The sequence below is a fragment of the Erigeron canadensis genome, chromosome 6, assembly GCF_010389155.1.
Source record: "Erigeron canadensis isolate Cc75 chromosome 6, C_canadensis_v1, whole genome shotgun sequence".
NCBI lineage: Eukaryota > Viridiplantae > Streptophyta > Magnoliopsida > Asterales > Asteraceae > Erigeron > Erigeron canadensis.
The window spans coordinates 40,516,118-40,539,196 of NC_057766.1; the positions used below are offsets into that span (position 1 = coordinate 40,516,118).

At 34.4% G+C, this 23,079-nt stretch overlaps 2 protein-coding genes, 1 long non-coding RNA gene and 1 other non-coding gene across 4 annotated transcripts; 1 reads left to right on the forward strand and 3 right to left on the reverse strand.

Annotated features, from left to right (window-relative positions):
* Nucleotides 1–7,590: 7,590 nt before the first annotated feature.
* On the reverse strand, nucleotides 7,591–7,663 carry TRNAR-CCG. Its single transcript has one exon. It is a non-coding gene; the product is annotated as a tRNA-Arg (tRNA).
* Nucleotides 7,664–12,838: 5,175 nt separating this feature from the next.
* LOC122605543 (telomere repeat-binding protein 4-like) lies at nucleotides 12,839–17,089 on the forward strand. The gene is made up of 10 exons (XM_043778499.1): nucleotides 12,839–13,064; nucleotides 13,884–14,020; nucleotides 14,108–14,966; nucleotides 15,054–15,263; nucleotides 15,350–15,412; nucleotides 15,500–15,579; nucleotides 15,700–15,935; nucleotides 16,024–16,344; nucleotides 16,444–16,507; nucleotides 16,599–17,089. The coding sequence occupies exons 2-10, from the start codon at nucleotides 13,937–13,939 to the stop codon at nucleotides 16,758–16,760; spliced, it is 2,079 nt and encodes a 692-aa protein (XP_043634434.1). The 5' UTR covers nucleotides 12,839–13,064; nucleotides 13,884–13,936; the 3' UTR covers nucleotides 16,761–17,089.
* A 1,098-nt stretch (nucleotides 17,090–18,187) lies between these two features.
* On the reverse strand, nucleotides 18,188–18,877 carry LOC122602661. The gene is made up of 3 exons (XR_006324360.1): nucleotides 18,742–18,877; nucleotides 18,548–18,617; nucleotides 18,188–18,305 (listed from the first exon to the last, which is right to left on the reverse strand). It is a non-coding gene; the product is annotated as an uncharacterized LOC122602661 (long non-coding RNA).
* Nucleotides 18,878–19,106: 229 nt separating this feature from the next.
* Nucleotides 19,107–19,796, reverse strand: LOC122604892 (ATP-dependent DNA helicase PIF1-like). Its single transcript, XM_043777753.1, has one exon. The coding sequence runs from the start codon at nucleotides 19,794–19,796 to the stop codon at nucleotides 19,107–19,109; it is 690 nt and encodes a 229-aa protein (XP_043633688.1).
* Nucleotides 19,797–23,079: the final 3,283 nt, after the last annotated feature.

Consider the following 23,079-nt stretch of genomic DNA (forward strand, 5'->3'; position numbering starts at 1 on the left):
AGCTTAGGGATTATTTTAAGACACTAAAACAAAGGTTCAGTTTAACAAGAGACACGTGGACGTCCATACAAAATATGAACTACATGTGTCTTACTGCTCACTACATAGATGAAGATTGGCAACTTCAAAAGAAGGTCATAAGCTTTAAGAAAATTACAAGTCACAAGGGGGATGATATAGAAGCTACAATTCTGGAGGAATTGATCGAATGGGGCATAGAGAACTCAATCATGTCTATCTCGGTAGACAATGCAGCTGCAAATGATACCGCAATCCAATTCGTGAAGGACATGTTGAGCAATCAGTTGATTTCAAAAGGTAAATACCTACACATGAGTTGCAGTGCTCATATTCTTAACTTGATTGCTAAAGATGGCATGAAAGAATATAATAGTTCAGTTGAGCGTATTCGTGCTGCTATCAAGTACATCAAAAAATCAGCGACTAGAACTCAAATGTTCAAAGATTCTGTTAAGAAGGCCGATATTCAGTCGGAACTTATGTTGCATCTAGATTGCCCTACAAGATGGAATTCCACTTATGACATGTTGAATGTTGCTACAACATTACGTAAAGCTTTTCATCAATATGAGATTGCAGATCGTTCTTACAGGAAAGATTGCGGTGGACCATATGAGGTTGATTTTATCAATGTTGAAAAACTTACAGATTTGTTAGAGCAATTTAAGATAAAAACAGAAAAAATGTCGGGTACTTCTTATGTGACGGCAAATATATTTTTGACTGAGGTTGTTGATCTTCAAGCTAAGTTGCTTGAGTTAAGTGTTGATCCAATTCTAAAAACTAAAAATGTTATGATTGAAAATATGAGGGAAAAGTTGGACAAGTATTGGGGTGGTATAAAAAAGATGAATATGATGATGTATTTTGGCACAATACTCGACCCTCGAATGAAGATGGACATTGTAAGCTATGGGTTTGAGGAAATATATTCTTGGGACACACGTGATCCAAAGATGGATGATAATACTTTTAAAGGGCTCATTGAGGAGAAGGTTCGAGATCAGATTTTGTTGATCAAAAAGGAGCTGGAGATTGTATTTCAGGAGTACACTGACATGTACAAACCTAAAAGTTCACGTGATATGGCACAGTCGGAGAGTAGTAGTAGTAGTGATGTCTTGAGTGACAATGCTTTTATGAACAGGTGTAACAAGAGAGGTCGTGGTAGTGTTGTAATTGACACGAGGACAGAATTGCAAACATATCTAGATGAGCCTCGTATACAAGATTCAGAAAGGTATAACGTACTAGACTGGTGGAAGGTCAATGGTCCAAGGTTTCCAATTCTTTCAAAGATGGCCAAAGGTAATCGCTCACATATAAATTACTTTGCTTACTAAATATTTCTGTTAGAGTTTTTTAAATATGATTGCAATGTAATTTTTTTTAGATATCTTCGCTATTCAAATTTCTACCGTTGCTTCGGAGTCCACTTTTAGTACTAGCGACCGAGTTTTAGATGCATTTAGAAGTTCTTTGGCGGCTACCAAGGTTGAAGAATTAATTTGTGTTCAAGATTGGATTAGAGGGTTCAAGAGACGTACCTACTTGGAGGATGAAGTTGACCAATATGAGTATGAAGACACAACTAATGGTATGTAAGTTGTAATCAACTTCAAAATATATGCATAAACTAGAAGTATGAATCTTGTGGTTAATAATAAATTGTAATTGAGCAGGTGCGTTTGGTTCAGCGGGAGCAAGTACATCGAGGACTATTTGAGAAGATTTACATCATGAATTACAAGAGCTCGGCAAAAGACAATTCGTTTTGATTATTCGTTTTTAATAATACAAACCTTTTTGCGGTTAGATTTGCTTTTTAGATTCTTCTTTTGAGATTTTCATGTTGGATTTGCATTCGTATTATACCTTTCTATTCAACTTGGATTTAAATTCATGTCAAATTATGCAACAAGTTTCTTGCCATGGTCGTTTGAGAATATATTATTGGGCATGTGTTTTTAGATCCATTAGATTAAAAAGTCCTTCCATGTATGTTGCTGATAGTGAAGACCATTTCAACTTAAATGTAGGAGCAAGAGTTAATATTGGTGCTGCAAGCACAGAGGCTAAAAGGTATTCTATGATCGATCTTGGACTTCACTGCAGGTGGTAAAACAGGTGGGTCAGGTAGGCTGGATAATTGGTCATAACAGGTAATTTGTTAGTACAGAATGTGTTACAAAATATATAGCTAAAAGGTATTCTAGTTAGAGTCTTCAAGCATGATTTGTGACTATTTGTTTGTTTTTTTTTTCTTTTTTTTTGGCTGTTGAATGATCTCATTTGTTTTTATCTGCTATTCTTTAAATCGTGCTCATCATTTGAAAGAATTAGCTTTCTCCGATTTTTGTTTATATCCCTGAATGTTTTTTAGTGCTCATCATGAAAATATGTTAGTATATTTATAGGGATTTGTTAGTACAGATTCTGCACAGACTTTTACTTTCAGCGATTGACTTTTGTAACTCAATTGTAACGGGTCACGGGCTGGCCCGCAAAAAAACCGAACCCGTGATTAACCCGGACCGAACCAACCCAATAAATCATGGGCCGGTCCTCGGTTCACTTTTTTGGTAATTAAAGGGTCACGGGTCGGGCCGGGTTGACGTTGGGTCGGGCCGGGTTGAGCCCATGATCACCCCTACTTCAGGGGGCAGAAACAAATTATCCAGAGATGGAGAAGCTTGTGCTAGCACTGCTTCACGCAGCAAGAAGAAGCTTGGGTCGGGCCGGGTTGAGCCCATGATCACCCAATTGTGGTTCTTTCAGATAAACCACTACGGCAAATTTTAACAAAGCTCGAAAAATCAGGAAGGATGGCAAAATGGGCAATCGAATTAGGAGCATATGACATCGAATACAGAGCAAGACATGCAGTTAAGGGGCAAATACTGGCAGACTTCATCACTGAAATTAAGGAAACAGGAAACTTAACAACTCACTCCACTACACTTGTAGTTACGGGGGAGGCGGATTCAGAAACCTGGGAATTATATACAGACGGAGCATCGAGTTCAGAAGGCTGCGGAGCAGGAATAAGATTAGTAAGCCCAGACAAACAATAATATACATATGCCCTAAGATTCGAGTTCGAAACAACGAATAGTGAGGCAGAATATGAGGCGCTAATAGCAGAATTAAACTTGGCAAAAGATATGAAGATTCGGAGTATTAAAGCATTCGTAGACTCCCAGCTAGTAGCTAACCAAGTAAAAGGAGAGTACGATGCCAAAGGAGAAATAATAAAGTTATATTTGGGAAAAACGAAGGAATTGATAGAGCAATTCGAAAGCTTTGACATCGAACATATACGAAGAAATCAGAATAAAAAAGCCGATGCTTTAAGTAAGTTAGCCTCATTGACATTTGAACACCTGGGAAAGAAAGCGCTGATAGAAGTGTTGAAAGAAAGATCTATATATGAGAAGCAGGTGCATTATTTAGTCAAAGAAGAAGGGAAAAACTGGATGACCCCAATAATTGAGTATTTGATAAGTGGAATATTGCCGGAAGACGAAAACGAAGCTAGAAAGATAAGAATAAAGGCACCACAATATAAGTTGATGGACGAAAAGCTTTACAAGAAGGCATTTCTAATCCCATGGTTACGTTGCGTAGGACCCAAACAGGCAGAAACAATAATTTTTGAAATTCATGAAGGAATCTGCGGACTACACGCAGGTCCAAGGTCAGTCGCAACAAAAGCACTACGCCTGGGGTACTTTTAGCCATCAATGCACAGAGACGCATCAAAGCTTCTGCAAAACTGCAAAGGATGCCAACTACATGCAAACGTCCCCAGACTACCAAAGCAAGATATGACGTCAGTGACGTCTGCATGGCCATTCACGAAATGGGGAATTGACATAGTGGGGCCACTGCCAAAAGCACCAGAAAAGGTAAAATTTTTAATTGTGGCTATTGATTATTTCACAAAGTGGGTGCCAAGCCAGTAGCAACAATAAATGGAAAAGCAATTGAGAACTTTGTCTGGGAATATATTATATATCGCTTTGGGCCACCACAAATGATTGTCTCGGATAACGGGAAGCAATTTGCGGAAGGAACCTTCACGGAGATGTGCCAAAGATTGAACATAAAACAATCATTTACGTCAGTATATCACCCACAAGGCAATGGATAGGTAGAAGCAATAAATAAGCAGATTGTGAAAGGAATGGAGAAAAGGCTGGGGCGTAGCCATAATGGTTGGGTAAATGAACTACCACTAGTACTATGGGCACACCAAACAACACCCAAGCAAAGTAACGGTGAAACCCCATTCTCCCTAGCTTTTGGATCAGAAGCAGTGTTGCCCGCAGAAATACAGGTTTCCACATGTCGGACAACGAATGTGAGTGAGGAAGAGAACGACACAGAAATGCGAATCAACTTAGACTTGTTGGAAGAAAGAAGGGAAATTGCTTCAATAAGGGAGGCTGCGTATAAGCAAAGAATTGAGAAATGTTACAACAAAAGAGTACACCCAGACAGTTTCAAAGTCGGAGATTATGTCCTCCGACTTAATAGCGCAAGCCAAGTGGAATACCAAGGTAAAATGGGACCAACGTGGGAAGGCCCATATAAGGTGGACACAGTCATCGGGAACGGGGCCTACAAGCTTTCAACACTAGATGGAGACCCCTTCAGCAGGACGTAGAATGCAACAAACCTGCGTAAGTTTTATTGTTAAAAAATAAAAATAAAAATAAATTTATTATTTTTATAATAAGCATGAAGAGAATAGAAGATAAAACCTTCAACTCTTATCAGCAGATGAAATAAAATTTGTATTTCAAACAAAGTGCACTAGATTTATAATTGCAGGCCTGAAACATTAAATAACGGTGGGGACGCCTACCGGACCAATACAAGGACGGGTTACAAACCCTCCAGTATGAATATATACAAAAAAAATAAAAAATAAAAGAGAGAAATAACAAATCAAAAATAGAAAGATAAAGTATCAGTAACAAGGAAAGCTTTTAAGAAGCACGAACTACGAGATGGGTAAGAAGAACCCAAACAACAACAAGCTCGGATGAAAAATCTGACAATAAAATTAAGACCCGGTGGATGAATCCGGGCATAACTTATAAATATCAAAATCTTCACAAGCAGCTTGGTCAACAAGAGACTTCCTGGAAAACGGGTTAACCTTGGTCAAGTGACGCACAAAAGGAATCACTTCCGTCATCACCTTCTTATATTTCGCCTGAAGAACGGACAGTTCAGATCGGAGAAGTTGGACCTGATTTTCTCTATTCACCATCCTATCTCGAGCAATTTGTAACTGGATATCTTTTATATCAAGGGCGCGCTTCAAACCCTGAACGTCGGAAGAACAATCATCAGTAGCAGCAACAAAGCCTTGAGCACCAACGCCATTGTCAGAGCGACGTCTCAAATTTTCCAGATCCGACTCCAGTCAACAAATTTTTATCATATCAACATAAGACCTTGCACTGAGTTTAAACTTTTGACCGATGGTTTTTATCCGGCCATGCTTACAAAAGACGCTTCTCTTTTTCCGGCAGCCCCACTCCATTTATGTAAACCTAACAATGAAGAATAACGATCCAGATCTAATCGCTAAACCTTTATATATCGGGATACGAGACGCACTACCATGAATTTACAGAAAGAACCACGAAGTATATGCTTTTGTCCAAAATTACCCCTCTTAGAGATCTTCTAGAAGATAGCAGATATGGCAGAGACTAACAACATGATATTGGCATCTCACATTATTAGTCTGGGGGGCTTGATGGTGTACCCACTACCACCTAGGGTCAAATACTACCCTGGGTAGACCGCAGAGTAAAAAGCCACCCTGGGTATAACATACCTCGGGTGAAAGAAGATAAACATGAGAAAGATACGATCCTATCACTTCCTTAAATAAAGGAAGGCGTTGCTAGAAAAGAATAGTCGTAGTGGAGATTGACTCCCCACGAGTACCAATACAAAAGGGGAAAAACCTTAAAAAGAGGATTCATTCACGATTCACAAGGAAAAACCTAAAACTAATATACTATCAAACCCGGCGTACAAAGGAGCCAAACTCCTACCAACAAGGAATCGCCGATCAATTCATCAAAACACCCCAAATCTTTTAACCTAATCGGTTGTACAAACACAACCAAATAGAGCGCTTCAACTCCTATCCAGGGTGACAAGATGGCCAAAGACCAATGCTAGTTGGCCCAATCGGTGATACGGAGCACAGGTCTCGTCGCACCAATTTCTTGGAAGACTCCACATAACACATAATTAAGCCAAACCTAAAATGCAGGAACATCTGTATTTGAGTGTCTCACCACGCGGACCATGAATAATTAGCTATTAAAAAAAAGGCATAATATGAACGAGGCTTTTCGTATCCAAGTTTTTTTTATGGCAAAACTTTATTAATATAATAATTGTGATAATGCATACCAAAAGCGTATACAATTGTACCACCATTACATATTTATAACACACTGTGTCAAAGTTATGTGTAAAATGTGAGTCTTTACTTTAATGTCTGTGTTCTAATTGGATATCCCTCTAATGATTACCAAACCCTTTTTTTTATGGATCACCTCATATATTACCATAAAATTTGTAAGCATGAGATATCTAATAAAACATAAAAAGGAAAAAGAAAAAGAAAAAAAAAACAAAAAGAGAACTAATTAACCACTAGCCATTTTTGATGGTAGTGTAGCATTTGTTGGCTAATGAGTCTCCTTAATTCTTTCCTAGAGGACCAAGACCAAACTCTATATGCCTCAAAATATCATTTAAGGCACAACATTTTAGAAAATGTTTTTAGGTCACGAGGTGGTACTCAAAAATACTTGCGAAAAAGCTATTTGAGTTCAAAGAACCACGAAAATACGAAATAATGGTTTACTTGTTTGTTTTTTTTATAATTCGTTTTACGGGACGGAGTCGTTACATCCAATTGGGCAGACAGTCACTAGCAACCGATCCACGAAGTCAGGGAACCACAGGGGAGGGAAAACCACACTAATTTAGTCGCTACAGGATGCACGACGCTAAATTGGAGGAAAACCTTAATTGCTCGGATTCAAACCCTGATCTCAGTACCCAAACGTCATTGCAACATGGGAATGTCCACTGCACTATTAAGGTAGGGACGGTTTACTTGTTATTTGGAAAAGAAATACAATATGTATATATTGAGTTCCGAAGGTAATTTACCCCATCTATATAAAACAAAGGTCAACTAATGACAGACCTACCCTATGGCCGGATTGCCGTTAGAGTAAAGAGATGGACTTTAAATATGAAATATATAAAAAAAAAATTATACATATTACAACTGGGAGATAATGATCGCATTAATAATCACTTGATCAACTGTCCAACAATGACAGTAAACAAGAAATAAAAAAACCTTTAGTTCTATCAGGCTCATGTAAACTTCTAAATTGTGATGCATTTTTTTCAAGTTTTTCGTGAATCAAAGATTTTATAGGTTTGGGCCCATTTCATGTAGCAGTGCGCCCAGTGTCTAACCTTTTAGGCATAACAGACTTTATAAGTAAAAAACGATCGCGATGGGACTCGAACCCACAATCTCCCGCTCCGGAGGCGAGCGCCTTATCCATTAGGCCACGCGATCCTTTTGACAGTGACGCATTTATAGTTTTTATAAATGATAACAGTTAGCCTCACAAAATATCTAAAGTGAACAAACTTACAGCGTAATAAAAAGTATGATCTTAATCTTATCTTAATATATACTATAAGACAGTTAAACTAATTACTTATTAATCTAATATATACTATAAGACAGTTGAACTAATTACTTATTAACCAATCAAATCGCTCAATTTTATCAAATTGATTCTCGCTTATGTCATCAATTAGATAAACTATAAATGAAAAATCTTAATAGTTATTATCTAAACATACTATTATATTAGTATTTATATTAACTTAAAGAATAAGTATCATTAATTTACATTTTTTTGTTTTCCATCAATAATTTATATTTTTAGCCCTGAATGCTTAATTTATATTTATTTTTAACCATCAACTTGAGAGTATATTTTAAAACTTGCATTAAAACAATTTCAACATATGAAATATTGTTTACAAAAAATTATTTCAAAACTTAATGACTTATTAACCAATCAAATCGTTCAATTTCATCAAATTGACTCTCGCTTAATTATGTAATGTTTTCCATCAATAATTTACACTTTTTAGCCATGCGTACTTAATTTATATTTATTGTTAGTTGTCAATAATTTGATTGAGAATAAACTTATTCATGTTAAGGGCCAGAATCATGGTCAAATACGTATGCTTAAATGTTAGATACCAGATCACAAATATGTTTATATTTTAATTCTTAATTATGTTTCATAATAATATCACATTATGAGTACAACTGGTTAATACCTGATGTAACTTTGATTTTCCTTTCGACCTTTTGCCAAAAGAATTATATTAATATAATATCGTCGTTCTTAAAAGAAAAAAGTGATACATCTTTTAATCTTTATAAGACAAAAACTAACAATCAATATCACTAGTGGCAAATAGTAAGTTCTTGGAAACATGCAAATCATAAATATTAGGTTAGCCATGAAGGAGTGGAGAGGTGACCATTTATCATCATGTAGTATAACATGAGTAATTTAATTAATATTGTGATTATATAATATGATTTTCAGGTAAAATAAAACAAGTATTAAAGTAAAACAAATAAAACAATAGGTTTCTCTTCATTGAGAATCACCGTGCATCATGAAAATAATCTTGAATCAAATGTTTTGTGAATCTTCATGCATCAATAGAACCATGATCTAAAAGTCAAGATCTTGTCCTATTTGTTTTATTTTAATACTTGTTTTATAATACCCAACCCTTATATAATGTTATTAGTTTCTTTCTAACATGACTACATGGTTAAACTTTGTACTTTTGTAGGCAATAAATAAGAACGAAAATATACACACAAAGTCTGAAACTCTACAAATATGTTAGGAGCAGTACAAGTAGTCTTAGGCCAATAGAAACGTATAATTTATAGTTTTCGTTTTCATATGTGTTGTTATGTTAAGTTATACGAGAGATAGTATCTGTGTGTTGCAACGGTAAGATGGTGGGGGTGATAGGTCAAGGCATAGAGTATGATAGTCAAATGTCTTAGCCGTACAGGCTCCGCCCTCAGATTTAAAATTTCGTCGAAAGTATATCGAATGACATCTTTAATGAAAGAGCATGAAATTTTAAGAACACTAATACAATTTTTATAATTTATTGATATACAGTTTTGAGATAAAAGATTTTGAATAAAATGATTTATGGATGCGAGAAAAAAAATTGAGTGGTTGAGATTTGAGGAGAGGAAAAATATTGAGTGGTTGAGATTTAAATACATTATAGGTATATTAGATAGACATGTTTAAATTAGTAGATAAAAAATATTGATATTTTGAGTAGTTCAAATCATCTTTTCTTTAAAAAAAAAGGCTAAAATACTTTATAAGATAGTATTAAATAATATATTAAAAAAAACTATTTTATAAGGAATAAATCAACTTTCATATGATATAACAAAAATATATATACTACTCATTAAGATGCACCATAGTTTAAACAAATTAGTATTCAAATGATATTACTGTTTTTAATTAAAAGTGATAGATTGATAGAACAAACGAGTCTCAATTAAATGTTGTGTCTTCCGGCAGTTTAGTTGAGAGTTTCTACTATAATTAATTTTGGCAAAGATACCAGCCAATATTGTTTTTTATAAAGTATATAGGTATAGGTATACGTATATCTATGTATTTTCCTCTCATTAAGTATTTGAAATAGACAATTCTACTTCGAGAGAGCTCTCTATCGCGGACCCAGCTAAGACAACGTATGCTAAATCTCTCATTGTCGAATCGCAACACGAAGTTTCAAGCGAAATTCACCTTTCAAAATAATTTATGTATCCTCTCCTCTTGCTTTGTCTACTTATGCATTACTAGTTAATCAACCCGGCTTCAATCCGGGCATTTTTAATAAAATTTTAAAAACAATAAAAATCTAAAAATAATTTATATAACTTTTGTTATTGATATATTATAACTCGGCTTGAAGATATTAAATTAATTAACACAATAATTATATATATTAGTACCTATTGCATTAATAAAACATAAAAAGACATTTATGATATTATATAAAAAAAGTATTTATTTTGTTTTCTACTAAAAGAATAAATTTATATACATCATAAATAAAATAAAACATTTTGAAAATATTTAATGGGCTATTTATCTTTAAAATTCTATTAATTAGATATGACATCATAAATAAAATAAAAACATTTTAAAAAAATTTATATACATGCTACATCATAATTGTTTCTAAAAATAGTTTAAGAAACAATCCTTTCGTTCTCAAAAAGTCCAAAAATTTGTGATCTAAACTTCTTGACTCATTTCATCACAAAAGAGACATACAACTATACAATTCCTAAATAAGCTACACAATTACACAGTACACCCTCTAAATTTCAATACCCCGCCATTCCGAAATCCAAAATAGGTGAAAAGACAATCACATTCACATAATCACATTTACGCAATTTAGCCACAGAAGTAGCCCACTTATCATATGGGCTTTATCCATAAGATGGCTAAAAACTGTTTGTTGGCCCACGTATTTTGTATGGTTCGAAATTTTAAATGGTTAACCAAATATAATTAGAGTACTAAAGTTCCAGGCTTAACAGGTTACAACTAATGGGCCAACTAGAATATCAGTGAATTAGTAAAATATCATAGATGTTAGGGGTAAGCTTGGGTCAATTTGAGTCGATTTTGATCTAAGAACAAAACCTAAACCGAAGCATTCAGTTTTTGAAAACCAAGAATCATTGGATTCGGTATTTGTTTGGTTCGGTTTGTCATATTTGCAGTTCGGTTTTGGTTTTTTGTTTTTTTTTTCTTTTAAGCTGTATTAAAAATGAATGATAAATAAAAGAAATTGCATCTATTTAGTTTCATTATATGGTGGTGTTTGTTTAAAGGCTTAACAAAAAAAGTCATGACTTAACTTAAAATACTTAATACATTATGTCATCAAAAGTATTATTTAAAGTATTATTTTTCATTACAAAGTTTTATAATATAATTTCTTTTGATGGAATAGTATATAATATCTAAGCAACAAACGTAAAAGGGCTTATAATATTTTAATGGACAATGATTAATATACCTACAAATAGGCCTAGATTAGAAAATCAGATGGTACATATATATTTTTTGAATAGAGTCATAGATGTCATACATTGCAAGCTGACTCTGTAAATAAAGTATAAATATGATAAATCCAAATTACCATTTTTATTTGCTTTTGATAAAATCTTAAGCAAAATTTACTTTGCCAGTCGTTATTTTAGCTCTATTTTTTCTCATGTGTGCTAGACTTGATTTATTGATAACTAGAGGTATACGCGCGTGATACAACGGCAACGCGGTAACGGCGATGGGTTGTGGTGCTGGCGGTGGCGATGTTTTAGTCCGACCAACTTGATGATGAAAGCGAATGAGTGGGTACGCTTTCGTTTGATTATCACTTTTTGTATACAAAGCAACATGATGTCAGAAATGAAATAAATATAAAATTTGAGAATGTTATAAAAGTGAATAAGTGGTAAAACTTTGTTAGGGTTAATGACTTTTTACACCATTTTTATAAAATATTGACGTATATTTTATGGTTGCTTACATAATCAACCAAAAGATTGTCATAATTATAATATTAACCTTTTTCCAACATGTAGTATATATAAGTCATAAGTGTTAATCTATATTTTTTTAATGTACAATAACATTATATTAATTATATATAAATCACGTATTACGCGGGACAATAATCTAGTTATGTATATATTATCATGATAAGTTATGTAATTTTGTTTCATTTATATGTAGATTTGTTTTTAAGGTATATATATTACGCATAAATAATAATAATAATAATAATAATAATAATAATAATAATAATAATACTTACACGGTACCTGCGTGATGTAGTGGTATTCGTAGTCTTGACGGTGTAGTTGTGGGAGATGACTGTTGGTGGTAGAAGTGGGAGTTGAGTAGTGTATATAATTGATGTAAATGTTTAATAGAGACATTTTAAAAGATTAGGGGCTGATAGTGTAATATATCATTAGGGTATTTTAGATAGATAAAATCACATCATTAGCCAAATTTCATTGCGATTATACCAAATTAGCTAAGTTTTTTTGGATTTTCACAGAATAACCAACAAAATCGCAATAAATTGACAAAATCGCAATAAGATCTTCAAGATCGCAACGAGATTCTGCAAGATCTCATAGAGATTTTGCAGAAGAATCGCATTGCGATTCTTCATAATCTCATTGCGATTCCGTTAATCTTATTGCGATTTTGATGTTCTTACTGTGATTTTGAAGATCTCATTGTGATTTTGTCAATTTATTGCGATTTTGTTGGCTATTTTGTGAAGCTAATTTGGTATAATCGCAATGAAATTTGGCTAATAATGTTATTTTCTCTTTTAGATATTTTCTCCATATAACTTTCAACATAGACTATTTTTTTATAATATAGTTTATACATTATTAATAAATAAATAAATAAAAAAAAGAAGAATGGAACGGACCTTTATTATTTATGGCCCATCAATGATCAATCCATACTCCTAGTTGAATTTACCCTTTTAACCCCCAATTTTACTCTTTGTAAAGGAATACACATAAACCGTGGGTTTAAGCCCCACCCCAATTTTATCATTTGTTGTTGTTTTCTTTCCTCCATGTTTCTAAAACCACCGAACTCCCCTTTTCCCCTCATCATCATCATCTAAATCTAAATTTCTCCCTCCATAATTCGCACATTCTATTCTGCTAATATATTATATAATATATATACACATACACATATACATACATATTGTACAGTTGGTTACATCTAACACTGAAATTCATCGATCCATCCATCCGTTAGTTCCTGGATAAACAGGTCAGCTTTTGCCCCATCCATCCTATATATTTTCGGTTCGTTGAATTTGCTTGTTTATCGTCATTTGACCCGATCGATCTACCCATGGATCATATCAGATCGATTACCTCTAAATATATCTCTGATCGCCTTCAATTATAAACAATTCCTTTCATCATTTCTTACTAACATGTAATTCAGTTATGAAATATTGAAATTTTTTATTTACTACTTGGTTTATAAGTTTATGGTTTTCCTTTTTGTTATTATTATTATTTTTTAATGTTTATATTAGTTGTTGTGGATGAGGTTTTTCTAGGTGATAAAATTGCATGGTATTTTTAATTGTTACTACTCGTATTACTTTCTATATTTTGTTTTGTTATTTTTCTATTTTTGTTAAATTTATTTGTATAAATTGAAAGTGGTCTGACTTTATAACAAGGCGATGCCTTCTATGTGGGGACTTATATGATTATGGCCAGTTATTTTTTTAAAAAATTGTATAAATAGAATAGATCTGTCCTTTTAGCATTTACTATTTATTAATTAAAATGTGACCTCCCAAAGTCCCAATTTATGGGATCTGCTTTCTGTTGTACCTGCTAACACGAAAAGGACCTTGTCTATGTTCGTTCGTTTAACTTATACCGCTCACGGACGAATAAATGAGCATAAAAAGTGTATTCATGTTCGTTCGTTATTAAAGTTCGCTTGACGCTTGTTCATGTTTGTCACACTAATAAACAAATATATAAGTATAAGCATTAGGATTCAAATTCGATGTACTAAATATCCGAGCTCGTACAAATATTTACCCAACATTGTTTCTAATTACAGAAGGCCCGATTAGTGTTTTGTTGATCTTCTTTATTGGAACGTATGCCTAAGCGATGGTGTTAAAGAAAAGACTATATTACGGAGGATTTGATGGCTTTCATGCCCCTGTGGTACCTAAAGCTCCCAGGTCAATAAGGGTGAGTTAAGGATCAAGGTTCTTACATAGAAAGTCTCCTTTAGTTTATGACATTCTATATATTGACATGATTTTTGTTGAATTTTAGAGGAATATACAGAAGAAACCGTCAGGGGTTAACGAACTTTGCCCTTTTGAGTTACTGGCAGCTGTAGCTGGCAAGTTGCTGCAGGAGAGCGAAAGTTCTGCTTCCAGCACTTGTGCAGAAAGAAAACAGCAGATTAACATATCAAAAGATGGTGTCAAACAGGAACAATTTGAAGAGAAACTCAAACCCCTAAGGTTAGACTATCTTGATCATGGATGCAGTGCTGAGAATGAGTTTCTTCCTGAACCCTCTAATTTAGAGTTAAAGCTAGAACCCCTGTTGAATGATTTACCACTGTCTGATAATGATTCTGGCTTAGACAATGCCTCTATAGTTACCACTTCAAATTTCATCAAAGAAAGTAGTACTAATGTGAAGCTGAAACCATCTGATACCAAGAATACAGTTAACGTTAGTCATAGCAAATCAGAAGGAAGTTCTCCTAGTCATGGGGATGTGTGTAATGTTGACATGGATACTATTAGAACCAAGGTACAGACAGAGGCGGTAGAAAAACTAAGTGAAGACTTAACTAATGTTAAGACTTGCAGATTACAGGATACAGCCAAATCATATGTGAACCATTGTGTATTAAATAAACCGTATAGCAATGTACATCAACCTTTTCATAGTGATTCTGTTCTCTGTGCTTGTATTCCAAGGCATAGGAACAATGTAAAAATAGGTATTAGAGATGATGAAGAAAATTCTTTTAGTTGCAATCACCATAGAAGCACCAAAATGAGGGCACTTAGGTTGCAGTCACGTGCTGGATATAGAAGAATAAGGAAGGTGTTGACCACTAAGTACTGGAACTCAGCTCCAAAGCTGAAAGATTATGAACCCTCCAACACTACTAGTAAGTGGATAACTGTGTAACCTTGCTTCATTGTTTCATTTCAAGTGATCCCTAATTCTTATCATGTCATGATATTGGTTCTTTTAGGTCATGGAGTTCGACCCATTAACCACAGCAGGAAGAATATATACAAGCGAGAATATTTTTATGCAGATGCTTCTTCCAAGAGAAGGAAGCTATTTCATCAAAGTTCAAACCCTGGTTATGTTCAGGAGACAAGCAATGAAAGTATATCTAATATACCTGAGAGGAGTGCCAACGGCGATAAGAGGCATCCTTCTGTTGCTTCAAAAAGAGGTTCTTAATCTTCTTCAAGTTTCTTTCGGAAATATCTCATTGGTTTAAAACTTCTTTAGTTAACTAATTGTGTTACGGTTACACAGCAAAAGCAGTGACCTCTTCATTTATCAGCCACAAAACTTCCTTTCAATCCAAGGATGCTCATGGTACACATTTCTTCTGGCTTATAAATATACAGCAGTCACTTTTCCATTTGACACTGTTTTTCACATACTTGATGTTTCTATATACAGTGAAGCTTAGCATAGAGTCCTTTAAAGTGCCAGAACTATATATTGAAATGCCAGAGACATCAACTGTCAGTTCTTTGAAGGTATACAATTTAAGCATGTTCCTCTTCTAATATAAGCATCCAGAATTTTCTTAAACAAGCACCCTTTAGTTTTCTGTGATTAGTCTCGATGATAACACGTGTTGAATTATGTTATCACAGAGGGCTGTTATTGAAGCCATGACAGCTATTCTAGGAGGCGAATTACAGGTAGGGGTACTTATTCAAGGCAAAAAGATTCGGGATGATAACAGAACAATACAAGAAATGGGAATTTCTGTGAACAGCGACACTTTGGGATTTATGTTGGAGCCTAGTCTTCCGCAGCCTTCCCAGTCTCTGGTTCAGAATGAATCTCCATTGTTGCTACCTTGTGACAATCATCAACCACTAGCCAGGTAATATAAAATTTCTATTAACATTGCAGCTACCTATCAGTTAACTTTTTGTCTATAAGATAATCATTTTATGCTGTTATGTTATCAGTTCTCCAGCGAGTCCTGTTGCCGATGTTGGTTTCTTGAATGTTTCTGTTGATCCTCCTCAATCAATTAGTCTCGATAACCAAGTTGAGAATAATACAGAAAGTAAACCACTCGCAACTAAAGTATTGACAGAAGATATTGTGGAGGATATGAAAGCTATTGTCCCAGTTACGCCACTGAACCCAGAGGCACTCTCAGTGGTCCCATCAAAGCATAAACTAAGCAAAAGATCTGAACTTTCACAACGTAGAACTAGGAGGCCCTTCTCTGTTTCTGAAGTAGAAGCACTTGTTGAGGCAGTCGAAAAACTTGGAACTGGAAGGTGTGAATCCCAAAATTCTTAGTAACTTTCCTACTGTAAGGAATTATGTGATTAGTGTACCATAGTTTGATGGGTAATTTTTTATTCATGTGTATGCAGATGGCGTGATGTTAAAATTCGTGCATTTGATGATGCAAATCACCGCACTTATGTTGATTTGAAGGTTAGAAATCTATTACATTATGTTCACATGTCCATATCTACGTATGCTAGACTAAACGCCAATGATTTAATATGAATTGGTTTATTTATAGGATAAATGGAAAACATTGGTTCACACGGCAAGTATCTCTCCTCAGCAAAGAAGGGGAGAGCCAGTGCTACAACATCTTCTAGACCGAGTGTTAGCTGCAAATTCTTTCTGGTCTCTGAATCAATCCAAACAACATGGAAAGCATCGGACGGAACCACTTTAAACTATGGGAACTCCAGTTAAAGTTTTCCGAGTTTGAACGCTGAAATGGATTGGGAATGGTGTGTACAAAGTTTAAATAGGAAAAAGGGAAGCACAGTTTTAACTTGTTAAAAATACTGTACAATCTTACCGTTTTTCAGAATTTTATTTCTTACAGTGAATTCATTTGCCTTAAAAGAGTCTTCTCTTATTTAGAGGAAGCAAGCTAAGGGCCAGTCGGTTAATTATGTTGGAAGAAAAATAAGTGTTTTCACTTGGTTCATAACATTCTTTTGCACATTTTTTTGTATGCATTCTGTAAATTCAATTAACGTCATTGTTTCTTGTTTACTTCTTCCTGTTTGGGCTCCTTAATTTTGATCCTTATAATAGATTTCATCACAAGCAAATACATTGTTAGAACGTTGGTGCACCAGTTAACATGAAAACTTAAATTTTTAACTGAAATATATTATTTTAATATACTTTATGTTGTTTCAAAGTAACTGGTTTTGTTATTTGGTGGTATATAAGTCATATACAGTATCTTGTATGTATAAAGAACTTTATGACATTATTATGATTATCTTAATCAGTCTGGATAAACTAAATTGTACAATTATGAGTATCAACCATGAGGTGATTTTTATATATATGAATTTAAACTTTTAATATTTATTTGGTTACAATCGGTGTCAGATTTATTTTATTAAGATGGAATAAAAGGATAACAATTGGTAATTATTTCTACTGGATAGATTATAGGTTAGAATAAAAAATGAGGACAGGAAATAAAGGGAAATGATAAATATTTATAAAAATTAATTTAAAAATCTTTTTAAAATTTTAAAATAGTGACAGTTGTATTCTATTAATTATTTTTCCTAATCTTATTTTTTGATTTTGTCATTTGTAATTAGGAGGATTTTTATACTATTTAGTTTGAAAGATTAAATATTTTCTGTAAGGGAAATGATTTATCCTTTTAAACTTTAGCTAATAATTTTCTTAATTGGTTCAAAATTTGACATATGTAACACTTAGTCTCTTTCATCTTCTCACCCTTTTCATGAGTCATAATTTTATGATTAAGAGGATTATTAGAGGATAAATTAAGAATATCCATCATTTAAATTTAGAGGATAGGGTGGTGGGAATATTCGTGACGTACATCCCGTTGCTGTGGGTGGGAGCACGTGGTTTGCGTTGTCTATCTTCTCTCATGAGTCACAATTAAGATTCCTTAGTCCTTACTTTTTAACTTTTACTAGAATTGTGGCCCGTTGCGGCAGGTAACAGGTCTTCAAAAAAAGGTGTTGATGAAGAAGGTAATATTAAAGAGAAGTGTGTGGTGCATATATTTAGCAGTCAAAAAGCAAACATATTATACAGATAGTGTATTATTAGATTACATGAAATTAAGTTGCCATACTACTTAATGTGCTTATGTTCTACAAATTGCAGCCTGCTGAGGGTTATTGTTAAGTGACCATGTTTAGGGAGTTTGTTGAAGAAGATTACTTTTGTGATTGAGTTGTCGTCTTCAGTGGTGGCAGTTATACAATGCCTGTAATGTGATGCATTCAGTTAGATGGGTCTTCAATGGTGGGAGTTACACAATGCTTGTAATAGTGTAAAACCATTGGTAAAAATGAAAACGTTATGGTTATATCCACTTTAACTATAGATATGTTACTAGAGATAATAGCCTTTTTGTAACTTGTCTTTGAACGTTTCATTTTTACCAATAGTTTTACACTCTAAATTTTGCCTTTTCTATTGGATTGTACAACAGATCAGTGGACTTACATATATGTGACGTGAGTAGATTCCTGAGAGTTTGTAGAAAGATACAATATGGCTGAAATTTGGTATCCTCCTGCCAAAATATAGGGAAAAAAAAATGAAAATGCAATATAGTTGTCACAATATTTATACACACCATTGGCTCTGTTTTGAGGAATGCTAATAAAAGTTGTAACATATAAAGGTGATAGGTTTACCTAGCAAATTTGGCAGTAAGGTAAATGAATTTTATGTAAAAGTGAATGTCACTTGCATGTATTTGACTAAAGTTGTTTCTTCATAATTTGCAAAGAGATACATTATGCTTTACATGTATAAGTCTTGTGTTTTGAAATTTGGTATCCCCTGCAAAAAAGAAGAAAAGAAACAAAAAGAACAAATAAATATGCCGTTTAGTAGTGACAGTATTTGTATATACCGTTGGCTATTAAAATCTTTAAGATATGTAGGTGATAGGTTTACCTAGCAAGTGGTAATATAAGTTAAAACGAAACTGCATGGTCAAAAGGCGTTCACTTCACTTATGAAATCAGCATATGCGATGTTGTTTGTTTCGTTAGGGTTATCTTTTTGGTTGGGAACGCAGTATTTTTAGCGCTGAAGGGCTGGTAGCTCTTGATAATGCTACGTATAACTGGTCGTGGGTGAAAACGGGTTGTGGCAAGTAAATGCCAATTTTGTTTAATGATTGTCCTTGGCTTTTGTTTATAGTCATTGCATAACACAATTTAAGTGGGAATTGCTTTCTCTTAAACACAAATGGTAACTCTTTGTCGGTGTGTGTTAGTGTTATACGCGGTATGTAAACACGGTTGCCAATTGTTGTGCCTGTCATGACTTCTACTTCGATAATTCTTGGCAGCATTTGTGTTACAATGAGTCTGGTTCCATTGCATAAGCCTTCACTTTGATTTAGGTGGCGTAACAACTTTACAGGTGTGTCAACTTTAAGTTCTAGTTGGTGCGGCGGTATTCCATTAAAGGTAAGGGTGTTGAGATATTTTGTTGGATAGAGCACTTCAGTATCTCCCTGATCGCCAGTGTGAGGAACAATTGAGTCTGTACTAAGGTAAGTTGTGGTCTTTCCAGGAGCCATATTAAGTACTTTCTTGTTGATTTCCTCCGCTGTTTCATTCTTAGGACAGACTATTGCTTTTTCAGATAGATTAATAGCATATGGATTTTGTAAAGTGTTGGTGTCATATATAAAATGAATTAGGTCGATGATTGCATTTTCATGGAAAGGTATCATGTAATTGCACGGAATTTTAATCGTTTGGTGTTTTTCGGTTCATCTTTGTGAGGTGTTCCTAGGATGCCATCTCCGATAGCTAGTAACCAAGAAGAGAATCTTGAAAGTTCAATTATCTCTTCTGGTTGTAAATCTGGTTTGCGCAAACGCATGTTTTCGGTTAGTTTAAGGATCTTGAATTTACTCCACAGATATGATCTGGGCAATGATGAGGCTAAGATGGTTTCTTTAGAGGCCTTTCGTTTAACAGGTAGGGTTTGTCTAAAGTCTCCTCCAAGTAGTATGGACTTTCCGCCAAAAGGTTGGGTAGTGTTGTTTAGGAGGTCCTTGAGAGTCCTATCTAATGATTCAAAACATTTTTTGTCACTCATAGGAGCTTCATCCCAAAATAATAAGTGACGTCTCGGTTAGTAGGTGTGCGAGATTTGTGTTTTTCTTGATATTGCAAGTTGAGTCGTCACTCAAGTCTAATGGAATTTTGAATCGCGAGTGCGCAGTCCTACCAGAGGGTAGTAGTAACGATGCTATGCTTGATGCGGTGACTGCAAGAACATTTTTTCCATTGGAGCGTAAAGCTGAAATGATAGTTCTCCATAAGAATGTTTTACCTGTACCGCCATGACCATATACAAAAGCAAGGACCTGATTGTTTGCTGCCAATGTCGATGTGATGTAGTTGTAAATTTCCCTTTGCTGGGTGTTCATTCTTTCTCGACAAATTGAATGATCAACTGCCAGTTGTTGCATATCATAATTTTTTTTCTTCCATTAGTAACTTGTTTTTTAAATCCCAAAGAAACTGTTGTCGAGGTAACTGATAAAATAATTAAAACTTAAATAAAATTTTGATAACAATACGAGAAGATTCAATGATCAACTCAAAGTAAATAGCCATAAGATTTAGTTTTATTATTTAGATCATAAAAGTTTTAATACAAGAAAATAGTTTTGAACAAACCCTAACCGTACTATGATTACAAACGATTACATCGAGAAAATAATGTTTAATTTGACACAACGGTAACACAAACAAAAGACGGCTGAGAATGTTAAGATCCATAGGTATCCAAAGCAAGATATATATAGAAACAAAAAATAACAACATAAGCCCTCCTTCTTTAAACTTGTATCTTTCCAGTCCCTTCCTTCTTTGTCACTTGACATCTTTAGTCCTTGAAAGTCCAATAAGCTGCTCCACAAGTCCATGCTTTCCTGCATATCTCATACACTAAAATAAGTACAATTAAGTTGATAAATTAACAGTAACGGTATTCCAAATTCTGACAAAGACGAAGTAGGAGTAGCGGATTAAAGTAATAGCTCTACTTCATAAAGTACATATTGTTGTAAGTCTACTGAATTGACAATGTTATGCATATGAGCAATGTAATCAGCCATCTTATGCCAGTGTGCATTCCATAGTTGGGTTGGGTTTGACACTTCACAGAATAAAAGCATATGGGTGAATAGAATTCACAATTCTCGTGCTGTTGCCCAAAGAGCAGCTTCATTTAAAGCATTAGACCATTCGTCATTGTCTTCAAGTAGTCCTAACTTTTGACATGCGTCACGAAACGTAGGACATACTTCTCCCGAAACTGTGCGAATATCTTCAAATGTCTTGCAACCTCTTTGATGGAACAAAAGCATTCGTAAATAAAAAGCATGCCCACATGTTGGGTGTATATAAATTAGTCTTCATATTGCAAGGGTTTTTGTTGTTGATGAAGAAAAGTTAACAAGAATACACAAGATAGCCAAAAGATTGACATGATTTGATTGAAACAAAAAGGTTTAAGACAATAAAAATACAGGAACAATAAAATTACAATAATCCACACTAATACGGTGAGATTAAGGGACAAACACAACCGTTTACATAATCAAAATAATCAAGAGAAACAAGATGAACATGGTGAATCTGGTGATAGGAGTAACGGGTACAAAACGGCTAGAGATTGGGTAATTGTGTAGTGTCCCTAACTTGTGTTGAAGAGCAGAATAATAGGCCAATCCAACTTCATCTTGTATCCTTCTTCTTTTCTTCTTTCCAGCTTTAGTCCTTCAGCTTCCAGATACAACTTTTGACACAAACAATCCTTCAGCTTCCACCTGTATCTCAACCAATACCCATAAGATATAATACACAATTAAGTTGTACAATTTAACACCCCTCCTCAACTTGATTGTAAGAAGGGGTCTGAAAGTCCAAGCAGAGAGCATAAGTATTTGTGTTGATCTAAGTGTAAACCCTTGGTGAAGATGTCTGAAACATTATTGTCAGAAGAAATCTTAATAGTTTGAATGATTCCTTGAAGGATTTTTTCCCTAGTAAAAAAGAGATCAATTTCAAAGTGTTTTGTTTTCTCATGGAAGACAGGATTGGCTGCAATCTGAATTGCAGCCTTACTGTCACAAAATATCTTCACAGGTTCAGTTTTGTGAACCCCCAATTCTTCCAAAATCTTAAGAACCCATATAATTTCACATGTAACAGCACCTAGAGCTCTGAATTCTGCTTCAGCAGAAGACTTAGAGATGGTTTGTTGTTTCTTACTCTTCCAAGCAATGGGGCAACTGCCTAAGAAAAGAATGAACCCAATGATGCTCTTTCTGGCAGTTGCCTTCTTGGCCCAGTCAGAGTCAACATAAGCAGATAGAACAAGAGGAGAGTTTCTTTTGAAAAGAATTCCTTTACCAGGAGAATTCTTTAAGTATCTGAGCACTCTCATTGCCAGCTTTAAGTGTGACATGTGAGGATCATGCATATACTGATTGAGAATGTGAACAGCAAATGACACATCTGGTCTAGTTAATGTCAAATAGATCAACTTTCCTACCAATTTTTGATATTCAGTGATATTATCCAGAGGTTTATCACTATCATCTTTGTTAGAAAACAGGTTTGACTCAATAGGTGTTTGAGTAGGTTTACAAGCAAGCATACCAAATTCAGAAAGCAAGTCCAAGCAATATTTCCTTTGTGACATGCATATACCTTAAGCACAGTTAAGAACTTCAATACCAAGAAAATACCTTAATTTTCCTAAATCCTTTATTGAAAACTTGGATTTAAGGAAGTGCTTGCAATTTTCAATCTCATGAATTGAATTTCCAGTTATCACAATATCATCAACATACACAAGTAATGCCACAAAGATGTTACCAGAGTTCTTGGTAAATAGAGAATAGTCACTTTTGCTTTGAATAAAGCCAATTTCAAGTAATGCACATGTCAATTTCTCATTCCATTTCCTTGGGGCCTGTTTGAGCCCATACAAGG

What these genes read in the sequence shown, in the direction of transcription:
- LOC122605543 (XM_043778499.1), top strand. Translation starts at nt 13,937, where the DNA reads ATGGTGTTAAAGAAAAGACTATATTACGGAGGATTTGATGGCTTTCAT. An exon ending in TCAATCCAAGGATGCTCATG is followed by an intron (nt 15,413 to 15,499) that starts GTACACATTTCT and finishes TTCTATATACAG; the next exon opens with TGAAGCTTAGCATAGAGTCC. An exon ending in GAAAAACTTGGAACTGGAAG is followed by an intron (nt 16,345 to 16,443) that starts GTGTGAATCCCA and finishes ATGTGTATGCAG; the next exon opens with ATGGCGTGATGTTAAAATTC.
- LOC122604892 (XM_043777753.1), bottom strand. Translation starts at nt 19,796, where the DNA reads ATGATACCTTTCCATGAAAATGCAATCATCGACCTAATTCATTTTATA.